Genomic DNA, 9,687 nt, shown 5'->3' with positions numbered 1-9,687 from the left:
GTAACAATCTTCTTCTGTTAACCTAGAAAGCAGTTCTCTACTCACCATGAGTGAAAATCTACTTAATGGAAATTTACCACAACAAAGTGTTACCCTGACAAACAATGGGCACCAAATCAGATTGCATTATAATTTTTACTTCAATTATCAAATATGATTTAAGAATCTCCTGAGAGAGGTTCCAGCAAGAAGGTGGAATAGACAGACAAGCTACACAGACCCTCTGCAACAAAGCAATGAGAAACCAATTGAAATTGATACAGAAGACAATCCTGGAACCCTGAGCTTTGAAGGGAAAGATAAAGAAGTGGATTACATACCAATTAGTAGAAGAACCTGAATAAAAACAGTGAGTAAGGAGATAAATGGAACTGCAGAATGCTGCCTGTCCGGAAGCTCTGAGCACTAGGGACTGGATGGCAAGGACTGCATTGGTACCTGACAACCAGAAAGGAAAACAGCAAAGGAGGAGACAAACAGACTAATGGACTGCTAGTAGTTGTCCTCAGTGTGCAGAAATTTGGAATATTTGCAAGCACTGGGAGCAGCTATTTTGAATATATGCAAGTGGCATTCTTACTGGACAGTGACATAAGAATGGGCTCCACTTGCTTAGGACAGCACAGGCAACCACATTGGAGGGTTACGAGTGGAAGGATACAATATTTCCCTCCTGACTCTTACAGACTACACCCTTTTGGTGAACAGAGGTGTGGCCATCACCCACCTTCTTGACTTGCAGGAATTCCATCCCAGTGTATGCCCTGACAGAGCCTGGGTGCTGTGCCCTGCCCCAAAGTTTTGTTTTTGTTTATTCTTAAATTATTCTTTTTATTTTCCTCCTTTCTTCTTTTTTTTTCTATTCTTTCTCTTTCCTGTCTCTGCTTCTTCCTCCTTCCCTACTCTGTTTTCCTTTTCCTGGTTCCTTTTTTTCCCTTTCTTTTGATTAATCCCATCCCTTGTTTTTCCTTTTGTAGTTTTCCCATATTTTTTTCACTATTGTTTTATTCTTGTTCTTATCTCTCATTCTGCTGTCCCCAGAGGTTCTAGTTTTTCCCTCTTTTTCTCATTATCTTTCTTTTATCATTTTTAAATATATTTTGAAAATTTTTCTTCTCCTTTATTGCATTTCTGTCTTTCTTTTCTGATTGTTCCTGTTTGTTTAAGTACTGTGAGCTTTTTGTTCTCATTTTTATTTATTTTTTTATTTTGGTCTAACTAAGTAGAACACAGCAACCATTCCAACACAACCCGACCAACCATACCTGCACATCGTGCAGCCTCACCCACTGAGTGAGGGCCACCACTTGCTTTTGTACCAACTGACCAATAAATGGAAGCCAATACCAACTCAAATCACCCTCAACTCTCCATATGAACAGCCAACAGAGATCTGTGTACACACTCTCATTCTCTATCACACCCACCAAGAGACAGTTGCTGAATGTGTAAGTGCTAACAACTAGTGAACAGAGGAGCAGAGTACCTTGCTCATACAGACATATTTAAAAAAAAAAAAAAATTACAGGGGAAAAAGAAAACAAAAACCTTGAGTGAATCACATCAGCATAAATCCACAAATTAAACATAAATACACCACCACCACAATGTCTAGGAGGCAAGAGACCATACAGTGCACAGAGAGAAGCAAGATAAAGTAGAAGAAACAAGGGACCGGGATATAAACATAGAAAACATCCCTAAGGAAACAGCATTGGAATTCCTGATAAGGAATTCAAAAGAATTATATTTGACTACCTTCAAAAGATAGACAGATCAAGGAAAACACTGACAAGATAAAGGAAAACACTGAAAAAATTAAGGAAAACACAGAAAAAACTCTGGAACAATTTAGGGAAACAATACAAGAACATATTGACAAAATAAACAAAAAATTAGAAATGATACAAAAACAACAAACATAAATCCAGAAGATTAATGCTAAGATTTCAGAAATAGATAACACATTGAATGGGCAAAGGAGTAGAATCAAATCAATGGAAGACAGAATTAATGAGATTGAAGATAAATACTTCAATACTACATTGGTAAGGAATTAATCAGAAAAAAGATCAAAATAAAGAAAGTCTAAGATTCATGTGGGATACCATCAAGAGGAATAACCTATATGTAATCTGAATTCCAGAATAGGAAGAGACAATATCAGAGAGAAAACTGTTGAGGACTTGGTGAAAGATAATTTCCCTAACAAGATGAAAGACAAGGATATATCCATTCAAGAAGCTCCATAAAACCCAATCAGGATAGACTCCAAAAGAAAATTACCAAGACATATCATAATCAAACTCACCAAAACCAAAGACAAAGAAAGAATCCTGAAAGCAGCATAGGAAAAACAAAAAAGTTACCTACAAAGGACACTCAATAAGACTAAGCTCTGATTTCTTGGCAGAAAACACGCAGGTGAGAAGGCAATGGGATGATAAATGTACCACCCTAAAAAAAATTTCCAAACAAGAAATATATACCCAGCAAAACTGTCCCTCAAATATTGAGGGTGAGATCAGATTTCCATAAAAGCAGAAATTAAGGGAATTTATTAAAACTAGACCAGCCTTACAAGCCAGGCTAAATGGAGTCCTTTGGACAGAGAACCAACAACAGCAGACAGCAAACAATGATTAAAACACATGATGATGTAAGCCAGAAACCTACCCAGTTAGAGAAGTATCCAAAGTAAAATAAGCTTAAAAGACTGTAAACAGGGAACCAGAGACATAAATGGGTAAACGAGGACAACTACAAACCAAAAAGAGGGAATAAACAGTGTAGTTACAAAACTTCTAAATGGAGAGGAAGTCAAGATAATTCCAAGATAGAACAGAGTGCTTTAAAATGGGGAAGAGAATTATAAATCACAGGGTAATTTCAAAGAAAAATGATAAACCTTTACACCAAAATAAAAAAAAAGGACAAGCACAAATATTTAGCAAATACTAAAATAATATCAACAAAGGTGATAACATGATTCATAAACAAAATGAGCTTAGCACAGAAAATTATATGGAACAAAGAAATCAGCAACACCATGAAAAATCACATAACAAAATAACATCAATAAATTCATATTTGTGGTAATTACACTGAATGTCAATGGCTTAAATGCATCACTCAAGAGATGGAGAGTTGCATACTGCTTACGAAAACATTACCCATCAATATTCTGTCTACAAGAGACTCACCTTAGACACAAAGACAAAAGCAGACTAAAAATCAAAGGTTGGAAAAAGATATACCAGGCAAATGGCAATCAAAAAAAGGGCACAAGTGGCAATATTAATTTCTGACAAGATAGATTTTCAAACAAAAATGACCATAAGAGACAAAGAAGGACATTATATAATAATTAAATGATCACATCAAGAGGACATAACCAGATTATGCATGCTCCCAATGAAAGAGCCCCAAAATACATAAATCAGATTTTAACAGAATTGAAAAGAAAAATAGATGACTCCATAGTCATAGTTATTGTTGTTGTTGTTGTTATGTGCCGTCGAGTTGGACCTGACTCATAGTGACCCCTCCTTGGGTTGCCAAGGCAGTATCACTATGGAAGTAGATTGCCCAACCTTCCTTCCGAGGATTAGCTGGTGGGTTTGAATCACCCGCCTTCTAGTTAACAGTCAAGTGCCTTAGGCACTACGCTACCAGAGCTCCTAGTAGGAGACTTTAATACACCAATTTCAATAAGAGAGAGAGCAACTGGAAAGAAACTCAATAAAGATGCAGAAGAACTCAACAGTATGATCAACCAGCATGACCTTACAGATATCTACAGAGCATTCCACCCAACAAGAGCAAAATGTGCATTCTTTTACAGTACATGTGGAACATTCTGCGAGATAGTCCATAAGTAAGGACACAAATTGAGCCTCAAATTTAAAAATAATGAAATACTGCAAAGCATCTTCTCAGATCACAATGCTGTAACATTAGAAATTAAAACTAGGAAGACTAAGGAAAAAAGAACATAAGCATAGAAAATGAATAATACCCCCTGTGCCTGTGGTAGTTAAAGTTATGTGTCAACTTGGCTGGGCAACTAGTGGTAGCTATACCCCAGGATGAGAATGGCAATCAACTCCATGGTGGCATTTGCCCAAGCAACTGAGTAACTGCTTTAGGGATGAGGTCTGCTTCCTTTGTGTGAGGATAAACTTTGGGAATGGTCTGCAGCTTTTGGCAGGCTTGAATCTCGTGTGTAGTTTAGTTGTTGTTCAGCAGCCTGCCATGCTGCCTGCCAATCTTGGGACTCTTAATGGACTTGAATCAATGGCCTGTCATGTGATTTGGTAATACTGGAACTGTCTTTTTAACTTATCAACCTTGGGTTTGTCAGCCTTATCAGCCAGCAGCTGATTTGAGCAAAGAAAGCTTCCAAATTCAGTGGGCTGGGAGCAAGAGGCAGAGCTGAAACCCAAGACTGAGGAGCTTTCACCCGGCTCCCAGAGGCTGGCACTTTGAACTAGGACTTCTAACCTCCAAAACAGTAAGAGAATAAATCCCTGTTTGTTTGAGCCATCCACCTGTGGTATCATGCGATCTCCAGTATAATTTCTATTACCAAGGCCATATTTTCCAACTACCAGTGATTCTTCTTTGTTTCCAACTTTTGTATCCCAATCACCAATAATAACCAACATATCTTGATCACAATGTTTGGTCAATTTCAGACTGCAGAAGTTGGTAAAAATCTTCAATTTCCTCATCTTTGGCTTTGGTGGTTGGTGCTTAAATTTGATTAATAGTAGTATTAACTAGTCTTCCTATTATTGCTAACATTGTACTTCAAGATAGATATTGAAACATTCTCTGTGATGATGAATGCCACACCATTCCTCTTCAATTTCCCATTCCCAGCATAGTAGATCATATGATTCTCTGATTCAAAATGGCCAGAACCAGTCCATTTCAGCTCACTAATGCTTAGGATATTTCAAAATGGCCAGAACCAGTCCATTTCAGCTCACTAATGCTTAGGATATCAATTTTTTATGCGTTCCAGTTCATTTTTAACAACTTAACAATTTTCCTAGATTATTACTTTGTACATTCCATGTTCTGATTATTAACAGATGTTTGCTGTTGTTTCTTCCCATATTGAGTTGTGCCACATCAGCAAATGGAGGTGGTCCTGAATGCTTTACTCCATCCACATCCTTAAGGTCGACTCTCCTTTGAGGAGGTAGCTCTTCCCCAGTCAGATTTTGAGTGTTTTCCGACCTGAGGGGGTCATCTTCCGATACTATATCAGACAATGTTTCAGGGCTATTCACAAGGTTTTCCAGTAATGTATCAGACAGTGTTTCAATGTAATTCATAAGGTTTTCACTGGCCAATTCTTTGAGAAGCAGATAGCCCATTCCTTCTCCCCTATCTTTGTCTGGAAGCTCTGCTGAAATCTGTCCACCATGGGTGACCCTGCTGGTATTTGAAATACTGGTGGCATAGCCTCCAGCCTCACAGTGACAGACAAGCCACCACAATATGAAAAAACAACAGATAAAAGGTAGAGGGGTAAATTTAGGGGCCCTAATTTATGGCATAAATAGACTATCAACCATAACCCAAGAGGCACAGACAGCAGAAGATAAACTAGATGATTGGGAGCTTCTAAAAATTAAATTCTTATGTGCACCAAAAGACTTCTCCAAAAGAGTGAAAGGAGAACTTATAGGATGGGAAAAAATATTCAGCAATGATATATCAGACAAAGTACTTATCTCCAAAATTTATAGAAAATCCAACACCTCAATAACAAAAAGACAAAAATCCAATTAAAAGATGATGATAGAAGACATGAACAGACACTTTGTCATAGAAGATATTCAGGCAACCAACAAACACATAAAAAAATGTTTGCAATCATTAGCCATTAGAGAGATGCAAATCAAAATAACCATGAGATACCATCTCACTCCAGCATTAATAGCAAAGTTCAACAAGACAGAAAAAAACAAATACTGGTGAGGATATAGAGAGACTGAGACTTTCATACACAGCTGGTGGGACTGTAAAATGATACCACCTCTGTGGAAATCAGTATGGTGATTCCTTATAAAGTTGGAAACAGAAATACCATTTGATCCAGCAATCTCATTACTAGGTATATATCCTAAAGAAGTAAGTGGGAGGACACAAATAGATATATGGACACCAATGTTCATTGCAGCACTATTCACAACAGCAGAGAGATGGAAATAACCTAAGTGTCCTTTGACCGAGGAATGCATAAACAAACTGTGGTACATACACACAATGGAATATTATGCAACCTTAAAGAATAATGTAGAATCTGTAGAATACTGCATAACATGGATGAACTTGGAGGACATTGTTGTTGTTGTTGTTGTTATGTGCTGTCGAGTCGGCCCCGACTCATAGCGGCCCCTCCTTGGGTTTCCGAGGCAGTATCACTACGGAAGTAGGATTGCCCAACCTTCCTTCCGAGGAGTGGCTGGTGGGTTTGAACCGCCAGCCGTCTGGTGAGCAGGCAAGTATCTTAGCCACTATGCACTGAGCAAAGTAAGTCCATCACAGAAGGACAATTATTGCATTAGTCCACTCTTATAAAAAGTCAAGGAAAGAAACTTTCTTTGCTGGTTACCAGGGGAAGGAGGGGAAGGAAAATTCCTAGAGAGATTATATACACACACACACACACACACATATATACATATATACACATACATAATACATACATATAGGGAGCTCTGGTAGCATAGTGGCTAAGGCACTTGACTGCTAACCAGAAGGCTGGCGGTTCATACCCACCAGCCACTCCTCGGAAGGAAGATGGGGCAATCTACTTCCGTAGTGATACTGCCTCGGAAACCCAAGAGGGGTCGCTATGAGTCGCGTCCGACTTGACAGCACATAACAACAACAACAACATATGCATATATATAGAAACCAAAGATTATTAGTGGTTACCAGAGGTAGGAGGGAAGGGGAAATGGGAAGCATTTGTTTGGGGGGCATTGGTTTTATGCTAATGGTGGTGGAATATTTTGGAAAAGGATAGCACAGCATGAAAAATGTCATAAATGTCCCTGAGCTGTAAATGTGGAAGCTGTTATGTTGGCAAACATCTTGTTGTACATGTTTTCATCACAATACAAGTTTTAAAAAAAATCACCTGAGAATTAAGACACTGTATTACATAAACTCCAATACTCTTTTTTCCTTTTTGAAGTTCCAAACTTTCTTCTGTTGTCATTTTCCTTCTGTTTAGAGAACTTCCTTTAGCCATTCTTTAAGGGCAGATTAACTGGCAAGAAATTTTCTTAGTTTTCCTTCAACTGAGGATGTCCTTATTGTCTCCAAAATATCCTTTAATACTTTGAAGGACACTTTCCCCCTTTTATACCCTGAGGGACACTTCCACTAAATATAGAATACAGAATTCTGAGTTGATAGTTCTTTTCCTTTCAGTACTTTTTTTTCCCACTTTTAAGTAGGAGGACTTGAGAGGGATATGGCTACTCCATACTGACACAATCAAAAGTCTGGATTAATTTTTATATTCTAAATGATTCCAGCATTTGTATATTCAAAGGCATTTTTAGCCCACTTTCTGTAACAATCTTTTTTCATTCCTGATACTTCATACCTCCAAATATCACACTGCCATTTACCTCTTTGGGAAGCTACCTTCAGGAAGACTGAGGTCATCTTTTATGTTTAACTGTATTAATACCATTGCTAGACACCGATTCAAGGCCATGGAAAATATTTCATTGCTACAATATTGAGAATAGGGTAGGATCCAGACAAAGTTAATGACCAAACAAAAAGAAAATTCCAGAGAAATACGGCTAGTTTTCCTACTGACCTTGACTTAGAAAAATGACCATGAACAAACATTCTCTGAATACAATTGTCCTTTGAATTGTAATATACTGGTTTCTTCCCCCTAAAACTGAAGCTCAGATTCTTTATGCAGGTATAAATTTTCCTTCTCACTCTATGTCCACATGAAATGAATTTCTCCCAATCTTCTGCTGTTCACTTCCACAGAGATACCCAAAATATGTGCTTCTGCTACCAGCACCTAAGACAGAACCACCCCTGGGCACCCCAGTACATGCCCAGTACCCCTACTATCCTCCCCTTCCCACCATGCTCAACCCCCTTATGGGAACGTGTTCTCCAGGAAAAGAGTAGTTCTGCTCAGCAGATAATAAAACAATATGTGTGGTAACAAAAATGAGTCACAGGAAGTAGGGCACTGATATAGCCACACGTCTTCAATCTGAAGTGTAAGCTGGCCCTTCAGGGGCGCTATGTTGGTGGCTGTGGTGATTGTACTGAGGAATTTAAAGATGGCCAAAGAGAAACAGGCTTTATTTTATAGAAATACATTTTGGTAATTTTCCTAGAATGAGCCAACTGGTAGAAAAATCTCTATGCCATTTCCTAAAGGCCTCATTCACACATATTCCCTTTTCCCATGCTATTTATAGAGTAGGCAATGCCGGAAACATGGAGGATAGAGTAGTGAGCTAGATACAGTCCACTTGTTAAGTTTTTACTCTATTTGCAGACACAAGCAAGTAGTGTGTTAATAATTACTTAATCGATCGTGATAAGTAGGATGAGAAAAGGGGTTCAATTTTCTTTAAAATCTCAGCAAGAAGCATTATTCTTCCAATGCTATCTACATAGGATGAGCGTGCAGCAAGAGAAAAATCATTAATGTACCTGCAGATATCTGAACTCAATATCATTATTTTACTGATTTTTTATCTGCTCCTCTAAGTAAATATTGTGGAGTCCCTGGGTGGTACAAATGGTTAAGCACTCAGCTGCTACCCAAAAGGTTGGAGATTCAAGTCTGCCCAAAGGCACCTGGGAAGAAAGACCTGATGATCTCCCAAAAACCATCCACTGAAAACCCTATGGAGCACACTTCTACTATTCACACACTGGAGTTGGCATGAGTCAGAATAAACTTGACAGCAACTGGTACTGATAAGTTATTATTTTCACACTAGTGGTCCAAAGGTTCTACACTGAAAAAGCAGTATATTTGATGAGTTTCTAAAAATTAAGGCAGGGTTATTGTAAACAACCTCTGTGAGGAAGACACGGGTGTACTATAATCCCCAATGCTCCCTGCTCGGCGGCAGCCCTACCTCTTTGTTTGTCCTGTCAGCTTGTACCAATGTTCCATTCAGGCAAGGTTCCACGTAGTGAAGCTCATCATTATACTAAAAAGAGAACAAAAATCCAACAGGAAACATTTAGTTATCACTTGAAGTTATTCTATTTAATAATTTTAAATACACATAACATATAAGCAGAACAGTAGTCAAATCACAAGCTCAATTCATTCACATAAGGTCTTTCCCCACAGGCACTCCTATAAAGCATTGTGATTAAGTGCCCAACTCACTGCCATCAAGTCGGATCCGACTCATAGAGACCCCTCCTTGGATTTCTGAGGCAGTATCTCTACAGAAGTAGATTGGCCAACCTTCCTTCAGCCTTCTGGTCAGCAATCAAATGCCTATGCCACCAGAGCTCCTAAGTGCCCAAAGAAGGATTATTTTCTTGTTTGAGGAAGAGATTTATGGAGTGCCAGTGTGTAGGAGGATGACTGGGTAACCTACATGCAGAGAGTTATGGCCTCGGAAACCCAAGGAGGGGTTGCTATGAGTT

At 38.5% G+C, this 9,687-nt stretch overlaps 1 protein-coding gene across 1 annotated transcript in view; it reads right to left on the bottom strand.

Moving 5' to 3' along the window:
• The window catches only part of CACNA2D3 (calcium voltage-gated channel auxiliary subunit alpha2delta 3), a 1,513,414-nt gene that overhangs the window by 740,985 nt on the left and 762,742 nt on the right, over positions 1 to 9,687 (bottom strand). Inside the window, exon 9 of the mRNA XM_007937248.2 lies at positions 9,162 to 9,236. Within this exon, the coding sequence (XP_007935439.1) occupies positions 9,162 to 9,236 (75 nt within the window). The remainder of the gene's footprint in view (positions 1 to 9,161; positions 9,237 to 9,687) is intronic.

The sequence above is a fragment of the Orycteropus afer genome, unplaced genomic scaffold, assembly GCF_000298275.1.
Source record: "Orycteropus afer afer isolate SDZICR_OR568_19922 unplaced genomic scaffold, OryAfe1.0 scaffold00041, whole genome shotgun sequence".
Classification (NCBI taxonomy): Eukaryota; Metazoa; Chordata; class Mammalia; order Tubulidentata; family Orycteropodidae; genus Orycteropus; species Orycteropus afer.
This window is presented reverse-complemented; position numbering and strand designations above follow the sequence as displayed.